Here is a 20652-nt window from a genome sequence, read left to right on the forward strand (position 1 = left end):
ATAAAGAATTCAAAGTCAGTTAGATGTTCAAAGTTATCATTGATCAAGGGGTGAAATGATACAGCAAGGTCACGAAACATTATGTATCACGAAACATACGTCACAATGCAATACATATCGCGATACGCATATTTATGTCAAATTGCATGGAAATGTCTTGCAATAAATATTTCATAGCAGGTTAATAAGGAAAAGCAATCTGTAGACACATTTCCGTAGTGGCTATTTTTTGTAGTGACCTTGAAACACTAATTATCCCCTGACACAAAGTTGGATGGGGGATATAGGAACAGAGTTCGTCCGTCCGTCTGCTTCTCAATGTGGACAAATTTTCTCAAAATCTAAGTTATAGAAATGAAGTTTTACGCACTGATGCTACTGGTCACGATCTCAAATGAGTTTTTGTCCTACATTCATTTGATGGCCCTTGTTCCATGCTTTTCAACTTCAAATGTGCCCAAATGCGTGGGGAATAGTGATAAATGCTTTGCGATTTTTGACTGACAAAAATGCAGTTTTTAAACAAGTAGTAAGTAATATTCTTTAGCAAGTGCGTCATCATTACAGAGAAAAATATTGTATCATCGTTGCATGAAAAGTCATGTTGCACCGATGTATCGTTTCACCTCTAGTTGACTGCCTACAAGTAAACAAGCTCAAACCGTGTTTAAGAAATACAATTTAAAACAGTCCTTCGACATAACAGAGGAAAATTGTATTGTGCTGCATGTCAGAAAATGAAGCAGATATTTCAAAGAGCTGTAACCCATCACATATATATTGTTTCATCTTGAGTTGTGAGTGAATCTTGCCATTGATGTTGTTCCTCTATTTAGCATGTTATGTGTTATGTAAAGAGGTGGTGTGTGAGCTGCATGTACCATCTTATGCCAAGAAAATAATTCTACACATACATAATAGGGCTGGGACGCTACACCATCTGTGCGATCCGATACGTAACATGATACTTTGCTCACGATCCGATACGTATGATAATACTTGCACGTGCTCTTAAGCACGTAAGCCATCTTTTCAATAGACAGGATGGCCATATATCTGGCACACTAACGATTTACAGTTGGCAGTGTTAGTATGGCGCAATGGATGAAAATGTTTACATTTTTCACTACTCAGCATCACAAGTAATTAGTGTATGGTGTAACATGTATTAAGGAATATACTTAAGGTAAGAATCAATACTTTTTACTTAGTGTGCAATTGTGATCGATACTTGTATCGTCCCAGTACTAATAAGTAAGTGGAGTAGCGTAATGTGCCATGGTCACTAAATGTTGTGCCATCATGTTACTGTCAAGGAGACATCCCCAGAAATCAACTCGATGTACACTTCAGTCATTTTAGATCAACAGTTAGAGAATTAATGGAACCTGACTTATAGTGTATCTGAAACTTAAGGGGGAAATCTGTACATACTGTAAGAAAAGTCAAGAGGCAGTGAACACATAAACAGTGATTGACTGTGGAGCTGAGGGGGGGTACTAATTTGCTTTTTAGACATTGTATAGGTAGTAGTTCACATCATCCATTACTATAGAAGGTGTAACTGCTGATTTATTTGAACCAGGTGACTTCAACCATCAGACTGTATGTATAGACTGTGATTGGATGCAAACAAATGAAAGACTATAAAATGTAGTAGAGACAATTCACAGAAGTGATAATGAAGAGGCCCATCGTAACAAACGTAGAGACAGTCCTGTTACATATCTTTGTAATACACTGACAATCTTCCCATCCTGACAAAATTCACAGCCCAGTTTTGGTTGGAACTCCCAAGGTTTCCTTTTCCAACTGTAGTGTGCAAGCCATACTTTGTCCAGTAATCATGTGTGATAAACATGGTAAGAGAAGGAACTAGAAGCATTACAGTGTTTTCTTTGATGGTCAAGTTATAGAGATTTTTAAACAAGCATCTGTGTCATACTGATTTTACGAAATGAGTGTGGGAATTGAGCGTGGGTAATACATGGATTCTTACACATGTTTTGTAAAATCAGTATTACACACATGCAAGTGTAATAATTTCTTTATTACCCATTATTTCATAATCCTTTAGGGCTCCCTTGTAGACAAATGCACTGATGATAACCACCAACTTAGAAAACCACAATTGTCAAATGATGTCAACAGTCTTCAGCTAGGTTGTTTCTAGTGTGTGGACACTTCTGCCTGACTTGACATCAACAATGTCGAGGTGACGGAAACAATACACTGGTGTGCAGGAAGTGATATTTGCACCAGTGCCCATACAGTTTTTATCAACTTGGTAATTTCTATCCAAGTATTAATGGGTAATAATGATAATTAGCCCTCATGGTTTTGTGAAAGTACATGCATAATATGTCCTGCTTCTAGACATTTACGAAGTGATGAGTGTGTGTCCCGTCTGCTGTGCAGTGCGCCTTGGTTGATCCACAAGTGCATGATCATATTTTCACTTGCCCTTTTGTCAAGTTATGAAATATGTTTCAGAATAACCCTTTTGTTAAATTTGAACACCTTCTTACGGAAAGACTGTAGATTGCTATTGCACAATATCCCATAATTCTTTTGAAACTTACTCTAATGTTCTGAAGTGCTTAGATTTCAACATTATACTTTCATCATGTAATACTTAATACAATATCAACAATTTGGAGACGTTTATCTGATCGTGTTTAGTAAATTGCCCTAAATTTGGCAAAAGTAAATAAGTGCTGTGGTTGAAAACATGCTTATTTGGAACATCCTTTTTTTCATTCACTAAACCTCATGGCATCAAGAACTGTAATTTTAATTTATCCTTTCTGATGAGAATACAGTTATGGTTTACCCTGAGGATCTGAGAATGGATTGGAACGTATACAAGTTTACATTTGGAACATTTGTTCATGTTTTCCTTCAGATGAAATTTGGATTGCATTGTGAATGTGCATTATTATTTGCAAATTCGGTTGAGTTATATTTTGCAAAACAAATATGAATTAAATATAAAGAGTGCTACTTTGTTTTTTATTTCAAGATTGTGTCATGTAAAATTACACATTTTCAGCTTCTATTCATAAGACAACCAAGATGTCCCACAAACAGCAAAGTCACACTTTAACGGAGTACTGAGAACCCAAGTCTCAAGTGAATGGCTTCATGAGGCCAGGTATGTTACATACCCAAACTAGGGAATGACTTGATGTGCCAGGTATGTTATCTACCCAAACTAGGGGATGTCTTGATGTGCCAGGTATGTTATCTACCCAAACTAGGGGATATCTTGATGTGCCAGGTATGTTATCTACCCAAACTAGGGGATATCTTGATGTGCCAGGTATGTTATCTACCCAAAATAGGGGATGTCTTGATGGGCCAGGTATGTTATCTACCCAAACTAGGGGATGTCTTGATGTGCCAGGTATGTTATCTACCCAAACTAGGCAATGTCTTGATGTGCCAGGTATGTTATCTACCCAAACTAGGGGATGACTTGACAGGTCAGGTATGGGTAGATAACATACCTGGCACATCAAGACACCCCTTGTTTGGGTAGATAACATACCTGGCACATCAAGTCATCCCCTAGTTTGCGTAGATAACATACCTGGCCTGTCAAGTCATCCCCTAGTTTGGGTAGTTAACATATCTGGCCTGTCATGTCATCCCCTAGTTTGGGTAGTTAACATCCTTAGGCCCATCAAGTCATCCCCCTAGTTTGGATAGTTAACATACCTGGCCCATCAAGTCATCCCCTAGTTTGGGTAGTTAACATCCCTGGCCTGTCATGTGATATCATAGTTTTTTTAGTTAACATCCATGGGCCCATCAAGACATCCCCTATTTTGGGTAGTTAACATCCCTTGGCCCATCAAGTCATCCCCTTTTGAAACCTATTACAATATTGAAAAGGTACACTTAACTGCATGTAAAAGATTTCTAAATGTTTCTAAATCTGCTTCAAATCATATGGTCTATGGCGAAAGTGGTAGATACCCATTATATATTTGATATGTTTACTCAAAACTGAAGGTCGTCACTAGATAACAGTGCACGCTACGACGTCTATAAAACCTTTAAATATTGTCTAACACCAGAAGTTTACCTGCATACTATAACAGACAGAAAAATTAGAGACAAACTACCCAAACTAGGGCATGACTTGATGGACCCATGAAAGTTAACTACCTAAACTAGGGAATGACATGACAGGCCAGGGATGTTAACTATCCAAACTAGGGGATGACTTGACAGGTCAGGTATGTTAACTATCCAAACTAGTGGATGACTTGATGGGCCTGGTTTGGTAACTATCCAAAACTAGGGGATGACTTGATGGGCTCAGGTCAAGCTAGGGGATCAATTGATGGGTTCAGGTATCTTAACTTCCCAAATTCTGGGATTACTTGATTGGCCAGGTATGTTAACAACCCAAACTAGGGGACGACTTGATTGGCCAGGTCTGTTAACTACCCACACCAGCACCTGACTTGATGAGCCAAGGGATGTTAACTACCCAAACTAGGGGATGACTTGATGTCCTAGGTATGTTAACTACCCAAACTAGGGGATGACTTGATGTCCTAGGTATGTTAACTACCCAAACTAGGGGATGACTTAATTGGCCTATGTATGTTAACTACCAAAATAGGAGATGACTTGATGGGCCAAGGGATGTTAACTACTCAAACTACGGGATGACATGACAGGCCAGGTATGTTAACTACCCAAACTACGGGATGACTTGACAGGCCAGGTATGTTAACTACCCAAACTATGGGATGACATGACAGGCCAGGCATGTTAACTACCCAAACAAGGGAATGACTTGACAGGTCAGGTATGTTAACTGCCCAAAATAGGGGACGACATGATGGACCCCTAGATGTTAGCTACCCAAACTAGGGGATGACTTGACAGGTCAGGTATGTTAACTACCCAAACTAGGGGATGACTTGACAGGCCAGGCATGTTATCTACCCAAACTAGGGGATGTCTTGATGGGCTCAGGTATGTTAACTACCCAAACTAGGGGATGACTTGATGGGCTCAGGTATGTTAACTACCCAAACTAGGGGATGACTTGACAGGCCAGGTATGTTAACTATCCAAACTAGTGGATGACTTGATGGGCCTGGTTTGGTAACTATCCAAAACTAGGGGATGACTTGATGGGCTCAGGTCAAGCTAGGGGATCAATTGATGGGTTCAGGTATCTTAACTTCCCAAATTCTGGGATTACTTGATTGGCCAGGTATGTTAACAACCCAAACTAGGGGACGACTTGATTGGCCAGGTCTGTTAACTACCCACACCAGCACCTGACTTGATGAGCCAAGGGATGTTAACTACCCAAACTAGGGGATGACTTGATGTCCTAGGTATGTTAACTACCCAAACTAGGGGATGACTTGATGTCCTAGGTATGTTAACTACCCAAACTAGGGGATGACTTAATTGGCCTATGTATGTTAACTACCAAAATAGGAGATGACTTGATGGGCCAAGGGATGTTAACTACTCAAACTACGGGATGACATGACAGGCCAGGTATGTTAACTACCCAAACTACGGGATGACTTGACAGGCCAGGTATGTTAACTACCCAAACTATGGGATGACATGACAGGCCAGGCATGTTAACTACCCAAACAAGGGAATGACTTGACAGGTCAGGTATGTTAACTGCCCAAAATAGGGGACGACATGATGGACCCCTAGATGTTAGCTACCCAAACTAGGGGATGACTTGATGGGCTCAGGGATATTAACTACCAAAAAAGGGGATGACTTGATGGGCCAAGGGATGTTAACTACCCAAAATAGGTGATGTCTTGATCGGCCCATGGATGATAACTAAAAAGACTATGAGATGACATGACAGGCCAGGGATGTTAACTACCCAAACTAGGGGATGGCGTGACAGACAAGGTATGTTAACTACCCAAACTAGGGGATAACTTGATAGACCCATGGATGTGAAATACCCAAACTAGGGGATAACTTGATAGACCCATGGATGTGAAATACCCAAACTAGGGGATGACGTGACAGGTCAGGTATGCTAACTACCCAAACTTGGGGATGACGTGACAGACCTGGGATGTTAACTACCCAAACTAGGGGATGGCGTGACAGACCTGGGATGTTAACTACCCAAACTAGGGGATGACTTGACAGGCCAGGTATGTTAACTACCCAAACTAGGGGATGACGTGACAGGCCAGGTATGTTAACTACCCAAACTAGGGGATGACGTGACAGACCTGGGATGTTAACTACCCAAACTAGGGGATGACTTGACAGGCCAGGTATGTTATCTACCCAAACTAGGGGATGACTTGATGTGCCAGTTATGTTATCTACCCAAACTAGGGGATGACTTGACAGGCCAGGTATGTTATCTACCCAAACTAGGGGATGACTTGACAGGCCAGGTATGTTATCTACCCAAACTAGGGGATGACTTGACAGGCCAGGTATGTTATCTACCCAAACTAGGGGATGACTTGACAGGCCAGGTATGTTCACTACCCAAACTAGGGGATGACTTGACAGGCCAGGTATGTTATCTACCCAAACTAGGGGATGACTTGATGTGCCAGTTATGTTATCTACCCAAACTAGGGGATGACGTGACAGGTCAGGTATGCTAACTACCCAAACTATGGGATGATGTGACAGGTCAGGTATGCTAACTACCCAAACTAGGGGATGGCGTGACAGGTCAGGTATGTTAACTACCCAAACTAGGGGATGGCGTGACAGACCTGGGATGTTCACTACCCAAACTAGGGGATGACGTGACTGGCCTTTGGGCGTTATTTGGAACTGTCCCTTAAGTAAAACAAGAGTCATAAGAGGATGACAAATCCACCGACCTCCACAGATTCCAGAGAACAAATCATCTGACTGTTACATTAAGTCCAACTTGATTAGAGAATGTCTATCTACTATGTCTGTATACTCGAGTAGTTAGTGAGCTATCAAAACAACACCATGAAATCAGGTGGGATTCGCAACATTGTATTTCTATGTCATGTACACGCCAGTATGAACTGAGTCAAAGGCAAAGGGAAAGAATATAAATTCTAAACAACCAATATAAGAAAGGCACCAGTTGACAACCTGGTCTTTGTGGGTGCATAGGTTTGGTGTCTGTCCATCTGTCGGACTTGAATGGGGCCAAGTTTTCCCTGAAACCAGTGCAGATACAAGGAAACCATTTTGCAGAGATCGTAAAGGGATACATATTCTGATTCAAGTTCTGAATCAAATTCAAAACCCAGCATCGGGAATTACTATTTGACAGAGTTATGGTCCTAGCCTTACGTTTCTTAACATGGAACACAGTACCCCCAAATGGGTCAGATTTTCCTGGAAACAACTGGGGATACAAGTTCAATATTTTCCATAAGTCATATATGTGATCGAGTACGAACAGTCAAGGCATTGCTACTCTAATTCGTTTGTAATGCTTCGTCGTGAACGGAAGTCCACGGTTCGACTGTGGCACTAAACAGGGTTCTGTTTGAATTGCTACACCCTTGATATCAACTGTATTGTGTCGTTATGAGTCCACATCACTTTCCCACGTGCATATAGAGATCTTTACACATATTAGCATCCGCCATTATAGTTTCAACGTTATTAAGTTATAAGGGCCAATTAAACGGGTCCTATCATTTAACATCCGGGGGCATCCGGAAACGTCCGGGATCGTCCGGAAGATTTCATCAGACGTCTGGGGTTAAATAATGAAGTGCAGTCACCCAGGTGTCTTTCTCATTTTGGTACAATCTTGAAAATATCCACTGTTAATGGACTTACAAATAAATAAAACACAGCCCCCAAAAAATAAAAAGTAACAAGGTAAGAAATATGTAATAGGCCATGAAGGGTGGTTTTTTTATCCAACAAAGCGGATCAATGATTTGTTTTTAAATTTGAAGTTTACACGATATACGGCTTTTCCATTGAATGAGAGGTCGGTCACATGAACGACACAACTTGACGTTCATACGTTTTCATGAGACCGTGTTCTTAAAACGACGTAAACACTGACGGACTACTTCCACATTCTTGGGGGAACCCGTGGGAATTCCCCAGCACGGATAAATACAGAAGCATTGTTTCTCATCATTAGGACCTTTTAATCTTGGACTAAGAGCGTTAGCATACTTTGGGATAAGTCAGAGAATTTGATTGCATGCCCGTTCAAGGATATATCCTCGCTGCAACCAATCTTAAATAACAAAACATGAGTAATGCTCAAATATTCTATTTTTTCGATATTTGTTTCAATGCTTTTGAGATCTGTGTTAAATAGTATTGAGGATATAAAGCAGAGACCATAATATTTATATGAATACAACCAATCTTAAAGAACAAAACGAAGAAAAGCAGATTAAAACTACCGTCGTAAATAAATGCTTACATTAGTAATGTACATATTTTCTTCAAATATTCTATTTTTTCGATATTTGTCTCAATGCTTTTGAGATTTGTGTTAAATAGTATTGAGGATTTAAAGCAGAGACCATAATATTTATATGAATGCAACCAATCTTAAAGAACAAAACGAAGAAAAGCAGATTAAAACTACCGTCGTATCGACTTCATCCGTGTATAGACTACAGTGACAGTCAACAGAAATATATGAATGTACCTTAGTATCTATTTGTCACATCTCTACAATAGCCTTTCAGTGATCGGCCAATCGACCACAGGATCCCGTTAGTCGCCTCTTGCGACAAGCATGGGTTGCTGAAGACCAATTCTAACCCGCGTAAGTTAAAGTTATCGTTACTTATGTACAATATATAAGATAATTGAGAGTTTCGAAGATTGAGGTCGCTAAATCACTCTTAAGCTTCATGGAGTTTATTTTATACATAGTTACTGTTATAACACTGTCTTGTTCTAAGTTGAAGAGTGCCCACTGCCAAAAATACTGAATACTGAAGTAGCACAGACGGCTTGATTGACTGTAATACAATGCAGAAACGTCTATGAAATGTTCTAATATTTAGACACAGAAATGAAAATAAATGGTTACATTAGTACTGTACATATTTTCTTCAAATATTATATTTTTTCGATATTTGTCTCAATGCTTTTGAGATCTGTGTTAAATAGTATTGAGGATTTAAAGCAGAGACCATAATATTTATGTGGTCTCTGTTCAAAGGTGAGCAATGAGACTCAGAGCATTCGTGATTCAGGAGAGGAGGGGGTTGCACCCTCATTAATGGCACTTTATTATAATTAATACAAGAACACAATTGTATAGAATACACTTTATTATTTAGTATCATTCTCCCAGACGTTCCCCGATGCTTCCTGGCGTTGCCGGACGCTTCTGAACGTTATTTAGTCGGACCGAATTAAACTAATCTTCGCAAGGAAAGGCAGTTCAACTGACTATAAAAGTCCAGTTTCCACCCTTGCCGAACTAGCCTGGAATTTCGTGTCTATCACGAGTTTCGTCCCTTCTATGTCACTCCTATTGACTAATCAGATTCCACCTCTCATATCATTTGCTTCAAACAAAATGGTATGGGCCAGTCAAGACAATCTGACTGATTATCAAGATCTGTATTGTAATAAACCCGGTCCTACCTCGTGAATGGACACTGGCTGTGGAGATTGGTTGCCGACATGCCACACTCTAGAATGGACACTGGCTATGGAGATATATGCACAGATGCAAATATATGGTAATGTCATGTTCTTCAACTGACCAATATTGTTGTGAGATTGCTGGAATATTGCTAAAAGCTGCATAAAACTCCAACTCACTCACTCAACTGACCAATACTTTTCATCCTTAACAGAAATGATTTCCAGCATAAACAATAATTGAGAGAAATCCTACAAAATCCTTGGAAAAAAGTGGTGATCTGTTCACTTCTTTCTGCAATATCTAAGAATTGACCTACAAAAGTAGGTATAAACATAAATACCGGAGTGCACACTGTAAATCTGTGAAGTACATTTATGAAAAGTGTGCTCACTGCTTATTACATTTATCACTCCATACTGAAGTCATTCCATAAAAATAAATATGTCAACCATAATTACTTCATAGGCTGCTTTTTTAATCATTAAAACACACAAAAATAAACACTACAATCATCGACATCATTTAGCACGATAATACAACACAAGCCCAACCCACTCTATTATCAACCAATCAAAAAACAAGTCCATTAGTAGGCAAGGCCCAATAAATCAGTTTATGGGAACAAACATATGAAAAATTGCTTGGTTAGTCAATCCAATGCCATGAAATCACTTGCAATTTATTTATTTATTCATATTTCTAAATTCTGGCATAATACAGTATTCACTGCTCCACTTGAATCAGCCATATTTTGCTTAACATGTGCCTTCACAAGTCCTGTAGCAAGCAGGATGAAAACTATATCCAAACTATATCTCTGCTGTTGTCTCAGTCTGACTCTGTTCCACATGGCATCAGTTCACAACTTGAGGGCAAAGGAAGCCCCACATGAGCAGCCCTGCTCAGCCTTAGGATTGTTGATTATCCTGAACGCTGATCGGATGAGTTCTTCTTGGTAGTCGACAGTGGAGCCGGTCAGGTACTCTATTGAATCTTCATCCACAACCACCCGCACGCCATCTCGCTCAAACACCCTGCAACATTCACAACTGTCAAACATCATACAGCGAACAAGTAATTATTGACTGTGAATTGAGAAAGATGACGATGCATTCATGATGTGTTTGTTTGGGGAAAAGGTGAACAATATATTCTGAATCCTTACTCTCGGAGATGACACAGGTATATCTTCTCATACAATCTTATTGGAGGGATTCAAATTATTTATATAAGTTTAAACATATTTTATTCAGATTGAAATTGATTGGGAACAAGTTATCCAACTTAGGACTCCCTCTCCATGGTATTTACAAAGCTTGTACAGTAAATCATATACAAGGAAAATAGAAAAGAAGATGAGTGTATAGCTAACAAATGAAATGTACAAAAGAGAGACTAGTATATTTACATTTAAGTGTTACCCAAATCTCTTTGTAAGACTTATAAACATTTCGCTGCCTTAAAGATATGTTGATTTTCGATAATGGACAAACATTCATTTCTGTTTAACATCAAACTTAAATCTAATTTAACATTTTTGTTCACAGTGTTCTCTAAAATGTCCCAAATTATTATTTGTGTCATGAGTGTCAGGGAGTCCTCCTCACCATGCTACAACACATGAGTGTCAGGGAGTCCTCCTCACCATGCTACAACACATGAGCGTCAGAGTCCTCCTCACCATGCTACAACACATGAGTGTCAGAGTCTTCCTCACCATGCTACAACACATGAGTGTCAGGGAGTCCTCCTCACCATGCTACAACACATGAGTGTCAGAGTCTTCCTCACCATGCTACAACACATGAGTGTCAAGGAGTCCTCCTCACCATGCTACAACACATGAGTGTCAGAGTCTTCCTCACCATGCTACAACACATGAGTGTCAGAGTCCTCCTCACCATGCTACAACACATGAGTGTCAGAGTCTTCCTCACCATGCTACAACACATGAGTGTCAGAGTCTTCCTCACCATGCTACAACACATGAGTGTCAGGGAGTCCTCCTCACCATGCTACAACTCATGAGTGTCAGAGTCCTCCTCACCATGCTACAACACATGAGTGTCAGGGTCTTCCTCACCATGCTACAACACATGAGTGTCAGGGAGTCCTCCTCACCATGCTACAACACATGAGTGTCAGAGTATTCTTCACCATGCTACAACACATGAGTGTCAGGGAGTCCTCCTCACCATGCTACAACACATGAGTGTCAGGGAGTCCTCCTCACCATGCTACATCACATGAGCCTCAGCAGTCCTCCTCACCATGCTACAACACATGAGTGTCAGGGAGTCCTCCTCACCATGCTACAACACATGAGTGTCAGAGTCTTCCTCACCATGCTACAACACATGAGTTTCAGGGAGTCCTCCTCATCATGCTACAACACGAGTGTCAGGGAGTCCTCCTCACCATGCTACAACACATGAGCGTCAGAGACCTCCTCACCATGCTACAACACATGAGTGTCAGGGAGTCCTCCTCACCATGCTACAACACACGAGTGTCAGAGTCTTCCTCACCATGCTACAACACATGAGTGTCTGGGAGTCCTCCTCACCATGCTACAACACATGAGCCTCAGCAGTCCTCCTCACCATGCTACAACACATGAGTGTCAGGGAGTCCTCCTCACCATGCTACAACACATGAGTTTCAGGGAGTCCTCCTCATCATGCTACAACACATGAGTGTCAGGGAGTCCTCCTCACCATGCTACAACACATGAGTGTCAGAGACCTCCTCACCATGCTACAACACATGAGTGTCAGGGAGTCCTCCTCACCATGCTACAACACATGAGTGTCAGAGTCTTCCTCACCATGCTACAACACATGAGTGTCAGGGAGTCCTCCTCACCATGCTACAACTCATGAGTGTCAGAGTCTTCCTCACCATGCTACAACACATGAGTGTCAGGGAGTCCTCCTCACCATGCTACAACACATGAGTGTCAGAGTCTTCCTCACCATGCTACAACACATGAGTGTCAGGGAGTCCTCCTCATCATGCTACAACACATGAGTGTCAGGGAGTCCTCCTCACCATGCTACAACACATGAGCGTCAGAGTCCTCCTCACCATGCTACAACACATGAGTGTCAGGGAGTCCTCCTCACCATGCTACAACACATGAGTGTCAGAGTCTTCCTCACCATGCTACAACACATGAGTGTCAGGGAGTCCTCCTCACCATGCTACAACTCATGAGTGTCAGAGTCCTCCTCACCATGCTACAACACATGAGTGTCAGGGTCTTCCTCACCATGCTACAACACATGAGTGTGAGAGTCTTCCTCACCATGCTACAACACATGAGTGTCAGGGAGTCCTCCTCACCATGCTACAACACATGAGTGTCAGGGAGTCCTCCTCACCATGCTACAACACATGAGCGTCAGCAGTCCTCCTCACCATGCTACAACACATGAGTGTCAGGGAGTCCTCCTCACCATGCTACAACACATGAGTGTCAGAGTCTTCCTCACCATGCTACAACACATGAGTGTCAGAGTCTTCCTCACCATGCTACAACACATGAGTTTCAGGGAGTCCTCCTCATCATGCTACAACACGAGTGTCAGGGAGTCCTCCTCACCATGCTACAACACATGAGTGTCAGAGACCTCCTCACCATGCTACAACACATGAGTGTCAGGGAGTCCTCCTCACCATGCTACAACACATGAGTGTCAGAGTCTTCCTCACCATGCTACAACACATGAGTGTCAGGGAGTCCTCCTCACCATGCTACAACACATGAGTGTCAGGGAGTCCTCCTCACCATGCTACAACACATGAGTGTCAGGGAGTCCTCCTCACCATGCTACAACACATGAGTGTCAGAGTCTTCCTCACCTGTCCTCCCCTTCAACCATGTTGGAGTCCAGCTGGAACTTGTACTGGAAGCCAGAGCAGCCTCCTCCCTCCACAATCACCCGCAAACACATCACCTCGCTCTCACTCAGCTTCTTCAGTTGCTGCACAAAGAAATTCACAACCTCTGACACGTCAAGACTAAGAGAGAGAGAGAGAGAGAGTGAATATGGGTATTGTCTCCTGACAACAGAAATGATTGAATAGGATTATATAAGAGGTGGTGCAAACTAAATCTTTTTCGGAATTAACCAAAACATGTCACATACCAACACTTAGGAAAACATAAAACCCACTTTCTCAACCCTAAGACAGAATTGTTCCCTGACAAGGTTGTGTCTGTGTTGTACTGAGATAGCTGTGTATGTGTTGTACTTAGAGAGATGTGTCTGTGTTGTACTGAGATAGCTGTATCTGTGTTGTACTGAGATAGCTGTATCTGTGTTGTACTGAGATAGCTGTATCTGTGTTGTACTGAGAAAGATGTGTCTGTGTTGTACTGATATAGATGTATTTGTGTTGTACTGAGATAGCTGTATCTGTGTTGTACTGAGATAGCTGTATCTGTGTTGTACTGAGATAGCTGTGACTGTGTTGTACTGAGATAGCTGTATCTGTGTTGTACTGAGATAGCTGTATCTGTGTTGTACTGAGATAGATGTGTCTGTGTTGTACTGAGATAGATGTGTCTCTGTTGTATTCAGATAGATGTATTTGTGTTGTACTGAGATAGCTGTATCTGTGTTGCACTGAGATAGTTGTATCTGTGTGGTACTGATATAGCTGTGTCTGTGTTGTACTGAGATAGCTGTATCTGTGTTGTACTGAGATAGTTGTATCTGTGTTGCACTGAGATAGATGTATCTGTGTTGTACTGAGATAGCTGTGTCTGTGTTGTACTGAGATAACTGTATCTGTGTTGTACTGAGATAGCTGTATCTGTGTTGTACTGAGATAGATGTGACTGTGTTGTACTGAGATAGCTGTATCTGTGTTGTACTGAGATAGCTGTATCTGTGTTGTACTGAGATAGATGTGACTGTGTTGTACTGAGATAGATGTGACTGTGTTGTACTGAGATAGCTGTATCTGTGTTGTACTGAGATAGCTGTATCTGTGTTGTACTGAGATAGCTGTATCTGTGTTGTACTGAGATAGATGTGACTGTGTTGTACTGAGATAGCTGTATCTGTGTTGAACTGAGATAGCTGTGACTGTGTTGTACTGAGATAGCTGTATCTGTGTTGTACTGAGATAGCTGTGACCGTGTTGTACTGAGATAGCTGTATCTGTGTTGTACTGAGATAGCTGTGTCTGTGTTGTACTGAGAGAGCTGTATCTGTGTTGTACTGAGATAGATGTGACTGTGTTGTACTGAGATAGATGTGACTGTGTTGTACTGAGATAGCTGTATCTGTGTTGTACTGAGATAGATGTGACTGTGTTGTACTGAGATAGCTGTATCTGTGTTGTACTGAGATAGCTGTGTCTGTGTTGTACTGAGATAGATGTGACTGTGTTGTACTGAGATAGCTGTATCTGTGTTGTACTGAGATAGATGTGTTGGTGTAACAGTTCAATACCTTAACACAGTTGTCACTAAGTTTCAGAATCTCTCCATCAGTGGCTGTTTGTAGTTTGGATCCTGACAGGGTCCGTGGATTCTGTTGGAAGTTCTGTTGACATCGAACAGACCAGCTCACTATTCTGTGGGGAAAAATATCTTATTAGCCTAATAAGATCCCTTACACCCCTATGATCCCTATGATCCCTCTCTTCATAACAGCTGTAACTGGTATTACTGTTGTGCCAACACAATGTCATTGTTGATTTATCTACCTTCATATATCCCAACAAGGCACCCTACATTGTTTTCTATTACTTCAATCCTGAAAAACGTTTTTTTGAATGTCCAAAAATGGCATAGAGTTCCTCACAGTTTCATTTGTCTAAATGATATTTTTAAATATCAAACATACCTGAAGTAACCAAACATTTTTACTTGCTTCACCTCTCACCTTCCTGAGGCAAGGAAGTTTCTACCCTTGCCAAACTAGCCTGGAATTCCGAAATTATATTTTGTCTGCAGGATTTGCAAAACATGTCTGGTTAAGTGGGCGTGGACAGATATTTTCACGTTTTTAATCAAGGTGCTCAAGTGTTTTGTGTTGAGGTAAGACCCATTTTACTACAATATAGATCTTTTATTATCAATCAAATTGTCTTGCCTGGGTACTGCTGTTTGAAACAATGAGTGTGTGAGTGAGTGAGTTTGTGAGTGAGTTTGTGAGTGAGTGAGTGAGTGAGTGAGTGAGTGAGTGAGTGAGTGAGTGAGTGAGTTGGGTTTAACACCGCTTATAACAGTATTCTAGTTATATCGCAGCGTGTCAGCTTAATGTAGCAGGAAATACCGAAGTGATGCAGGTCTCAGACATTTACCACTTTGAGCACAGGTATGGTGCTGACAAACCTAGAAACATAATCAGGGCGAACCTGGAATCGAACCCTCAATCATAGGTTTCTGGCGTGCCCAAGGGACACAACTCAGCACAGCGAATCGCGGCGCCTTAGACAACTGGGCCACCCGTGTCCCCTGTTTGAAACAAATGCAAGTGATATGAGAGGTGGAATCTTATTGGTCAGTAGGAGGGGCATAGAAGGGACAATACTCATAATAGCCACTGGTGTAGCTATGATCGAGCCATGAAATTCCAGCCTTGTTCAGCTGGGGTGAAAAGTGGACTTTTACTGTCAGTTAACTCCTTTGTGCAATGTTTTGCAATGAGATACATGCAACTTTGTATATTATCATATACCTATTTAATCAGGTTTTGCTCATGATAATTCAATATTCATACATGCTAAATATCCATATATCATTATAGGCCTACTTAGTTATTCTTCATTCAGTTTTATGTGTAAACATAATAAGTGCACATTTTGTTACAAAATGTTTCAAGGGACAGTGAGGACCCGGTTCTGTGTGTTTTTAAATCATGCATGAAAGAGTTTCCCAGAGTGACGTCACATGCCCGATTCAGTTCTCAAACCAAAACAATACAGCTCCGCACAGTGAAGCTGACAATGCAAGTGCTGCACAGAGTAAACTGGCTTCAGTCTTGTCAAAGCCTAGATTACAACATAAGTAAGTTGATCGTATGAAGCTAATCACTCTCCTAACCACAGTTCCTTGCAGCCACCTGAGTACCTCAGTCACATCATCGCATCTTATATAGTCCATTCATCGTGTTCATGTGTTTTTCATAGGTTTCCTTTTGGATGAGTCTACACATTAACATGAACATAAGTCATGAAATGTTCATTGAGGAAATATCCTAAAACATGAAAAACTATTTTCATTTGAGTCTTTATCCTCCACATTCTGTCATCAAAGCCCTATGGAGAGCTAGCGGATGTATAAAATTATATTGTCATGCACCTCACCGTCACAGTTGTAGCAGTATGTCTATATAATTATGCAAAACAATATGTAAAGCACAACAAAGGGCTTGTATTAGGTCCGTCTGTTCATATTTTAGACTTAGTGCTACTTGATTTCAACAAGAGTCTTTACGACAACTGTAGAGAGGCTTCGAAGACTGTCACCCGACAAGCATGAGACTAGGCCTTATTCACCGGTATCACGAAAGCTGTAATAATATGATCTGGGAGCACCTTTAGAATACAGTACCACAACTTCTCGTAGGGACGATCTCTGCCTTTGATCACATGTCTCAAAGACAAACAACCAGTTTTTGAGAGAATCCGTTGGACAAGAACTCGCGACCTTCGGATTGTTAGCCCGACAGCTAACTGACTGAGCAACGTCCACACTGTGAAACAAAGTGCAAATTTACCTAGTAATGCCTACGACGTTACGGAACTGAACGAAAAGGGTCGAATAGGTGACGGACACTTACGAAGGTTACGGGTAGGCATGGTGTCTCGTGACTTCAGTCTACGGACACTTACGAATGATCCCGATGCCATTTGGCCCTAACATCCCATTCCGTAATCTACAAGATACTGAGAGGCGAGGAATGACCCGATATGGCGCGTCAGATGTCGAACTCGCGAGTACGCATGAATGACATGACATTTAATAATTCGTCGGGTGGATTTTGTGACAGAAAAGTGTGGTAAGGAACACTTTAAGGATGATGGGGATAATAGTAAGGAACGAGGGAGGCATGAGCATGGCTAGTGACGACACAACTGTGAGTTTTTGAATCAGTACTGAAAAAGGACAATTTCCAGTAGCCAAAGTATTCGAATAAAAACCATTTCATCCTTTTTACTTGATGTTTTTGTGTGAAGAATATTAGGAGCCGCTATAGAATCTACAATAGCCACTAAACCGATAGATCTACCTAACCCTAAAGATCGTCAGGGATGATTGATCGTAAAGGGGATCCAAGGGCTAAGGATAGAGTTCGGGTAATCCAATAGCCACAAAACGGGTACCTAACCCTAATGATTGAAAAGGGGTGATTGATCGTTAAGGGGATCCAAGGGCTAAGGATAGAGTTTGGGGTAACCTACCCTAACACTGGCGACATTTGGATGTGTTCAGCACTAATAAACTGCATTCTTGTGCATATTAATGAAAAATAATGAACCGAAAAAATAATATATGTATATTAGTTCCCATTTATATCCATTTTAGCCATATATATAAAAAATAAAAGTGATTTCATAAACTAGCGCTTGCTTTAAAATGCGCCGCTGCAGGCTATGTTTAGTAAACAAATATTCAAAACTCTCAACACCGCTGGGCGTATTCAATGACATTGCGTTTAGAGATGATAGAATACTGGGAGGAGCTTATGCACACTCGATGACCCCTGACGTCACAGGGCATTGTTTTGCCGGTGTGACTGTCATATAGAATACTAAACGAGCTCCCGTGTAATACCAATTTTATGAAACGAGTGAAAAGTTGTGGTATCTGACGAGCGAAAGCGAGTCAGATACCACAACTATTCACGAGTTTCATAAAATTGGTTTTACACGGTAGCGAGTTTAGTATTTTATTTATTACTTGCCATTTAAAACGTTTAGAATTATACTGTCAAGTGTGAATAGGCTGACACCTACACGATCCACGGCATAATACAATTGAGTTTAACAGAATAATACTTCAAACACGTCAAAAGTTGAAACGTATGAATTTAATATCATACAACTTTAGAATTCAGGCGTCCGTTCCACAAAATTATCGTAGCATTAAGGTTATCGCAACTCACATACTTAAACTTAGACCAACGACTGTCGTTGCGCTACAGCACGATCGCCTTGTGGAACGGGGCCTTGCACCTCAAAGTTTACAATCATGTCACAATACCTGATGACGTAATTTGTGGAATTTTGTTGAAAGATCCTTCGGCGAAACAATGCCATGTGACGTCAGTCTAGCAACAAGGTTGCTGGGGTCATCGAGTGTGCTTAAGCTCCTCTCAGTGATCTATCATCTCCACACACAATGTCGTTCAATAAGCCAAGGGATGTTGAGAGCTTTCAATATTTTTTGTGAAACGTGTTCCGAGAGTACATAAGCACGCGTTTTGGTATTACACAATGTGTAATACAGCTGTATGTTTATTAAACGGGTGATCTCTTCACGGGCAAGTAATAAAACAAAATACTACATATTACGTCATAGGGTATTGTCCCGTGTTTGAAAGATTTGTGGTACTTGGACACGTTCCACAAAGCAATCGTAGTGCTAATTTGATCTTAACTCCCATTCTTTAACGCTGACTTACGACAGTCGTAGCGCTAAGATCGCTTTGTGGAACGGGTCCCTGTATTCTAAAGGTAGGCCATGTTCTGCCAATGGTCAATCTCTAAATTGACCATTCGCCATTTCTAATGAAAAATAATCAGAAGAAAAAATATCTCAGAAGGGCTTGGGCTACGTTAAGTTAAATATTTTTGCTTATGACAAATTCGACAAGCTCCAAGTTGGATACTAAAGCCTCTAATAACCAGTTAATAACAGGATTGTTCCTTCTTGGCAATGTCAGTAACGAAGGATGAGCATCGGGAATACTTTGAAGTATTTTGGTCAAGAAGAATAGCTTATACACACCAAGTCATTTGCATTAATACCTGCTTGCCGAAGTAAGTACTCGGGTTGACTTTCTAATTAGTAATGCCATGATCCAAGTGATGACATAACCAACTGGCTGTCCTCCGTCCTGCACATCAACAGACTGCTGCTTCCGCCAAGGGAGGTAACTCTTAAGGGAATGTACACAAGAAAACCAAAATTTCTGGTTGGCAGCTTTGCACAAAGCACTTGCTCGTATTGTTTTGAAAATACCGATCATATATACATGGATACTGTTTATATTCAACAATTATTCGTGATTACCTTCCACCCACGTCTTTGTTCTATTTTTTGTGAAATATTATAAATTAAGCCATTTTTTAATATTTCAGTAATTTCAGTATAGCGACGAAATGAAAAATGTTTTTAGATGGGGTTCGCCAAAAAGGTTGTCTTATTAAAAAGGTTTTAAAAAACTCGGGAGTCATGAAGGGTCTTTAAAAGTGTTATGGTATGGGTCGTGTAGTGTCCGTCAGATGTGGAGGGTCGGAACTTACATTATGTCACAAATGAATATTGTATTATTATTTTTATTATCAGATAGTCCCGGGAAAGTCGAACACATAATTCAAGGGAAGACTGACATTTAGTCGAAGAAATAAATTACCTTATTTCAAAATATGTATCTAAAAAATATGAAATAAATAACTCAAAATGGAGTCCAGAACAACTGCTTGATTTCAACTTAGAGCTGAGGCAATATAGACTTGCCCAATCATTCTAGACTTGGGTTAAACTCCTTTTTTAAGTTATTCTCTAGGGTTTTGGAGGCAGACTGATTATGGGGGATTCTGCTGTTGGTACCGCGAGCGCAAAATCGAGGACTTAGCCGCGAATGCGGTGAACAGTAAATGCATACTGTTTTGTGATAAAAAACGAGGCATTTAAGAATTGACTTTCATTTTGTGTGAGTTCATTGGAGTATAAACCCTCATAGAGTGAGCTCGAGGGCCGAACCGTACGGACGTAGGAGCTTGCGACGGCGTTCATACAATGTTTGGCCTCCACTCTGGGAAGGTTATACTCCAATGAACTCACACAAAGTGAA

General features: G+C 40.9%; 2 protein-coding genes across 2 annotated transcripts in view; one reads left to right on the forward strand and one right to left on the reverse strand.

The window, feature by feature from the left end:
- LOC139443523 (F-box only protein 28-like) overlaps window positions 1-2982 on the forward strand; it is a 15613-nt gene extending 12631 nt beyond the window's left edge. Inside the window, exon 4 of the mRNA XM_071224510.1 lies at window positions 1-2982. This exon is cut by the window's left edge and continues 636 nt beyond it. The gene's annotated coding sequence lies outside the window, so the exon portion shown is untranslated.
- A 6400-nt stretch (window positions 2983-9382) lies between these two features.
- Window positions 9383-19707, reverse strand: LOC139442865 (iron-sulfur cluster assembly 2 homolog, mitochondrial-like). Its single transcript, XM_071223767.1, has 4 exons — window positions 19604-19707; window positions 15076-15199; window positions 13475-13596; window positions 9383-10644 (listed from the first exon to the last, which is right to left on the reverse strand). Exons 1-4 carry the CDS (start codon window positions 19651-19653, stop codon window positions 10470-10472), a joined length of 471 nt encoding a protein of 156 aa, XP_071079868.1. The 5' UTR covers window positions 19654-19707; the 3' UTR covers window positions 9383-10469.
- Window positions 19708-20652: the final 945 nt, after the last annotated feature.

Source organism: Haliotis cracherodii, unplaced genomic scaffold (genome assembly GCF_022045235.1).
Source record: "Haliotis cracherodii isolate W230 unplaced genomic scaffold, xgHalCrac1.p SCAF_5, whole genome shotgun sequence".
Taxonomy (NCBI): Eukaryota; Metazoa; Mollusca; class Gastropoda; order Lepetellida; family Haliotidae; genus Haliotis; species Haliotis cracherodii.

Bases quoted from the DNA above. Each gene is read 5' to 3' on its own strand.
- LOC139442865 (XM_071223767.1), bottom strand. From the start codon at position 19,653: ATGGCATTACTAATTAGAAAGTCAACCCGAGTACTTACTTCGGCAAGC. The intron at 13,597-15,075 runs GTATTGAACTGT...TTCTTTGTGCAG, and splicing joins TTAGTGACAACTGTGTTAAG to CAACTGAAGAAGCTGAGTGA. The intron at 10,645-13,474 runs GTGAGGAAGACT...TGAATGTTGCAG, and splicing joins ATGGTTGAAGGGGAGGACAG to GGTGTTTGAGCGAGATGGCG.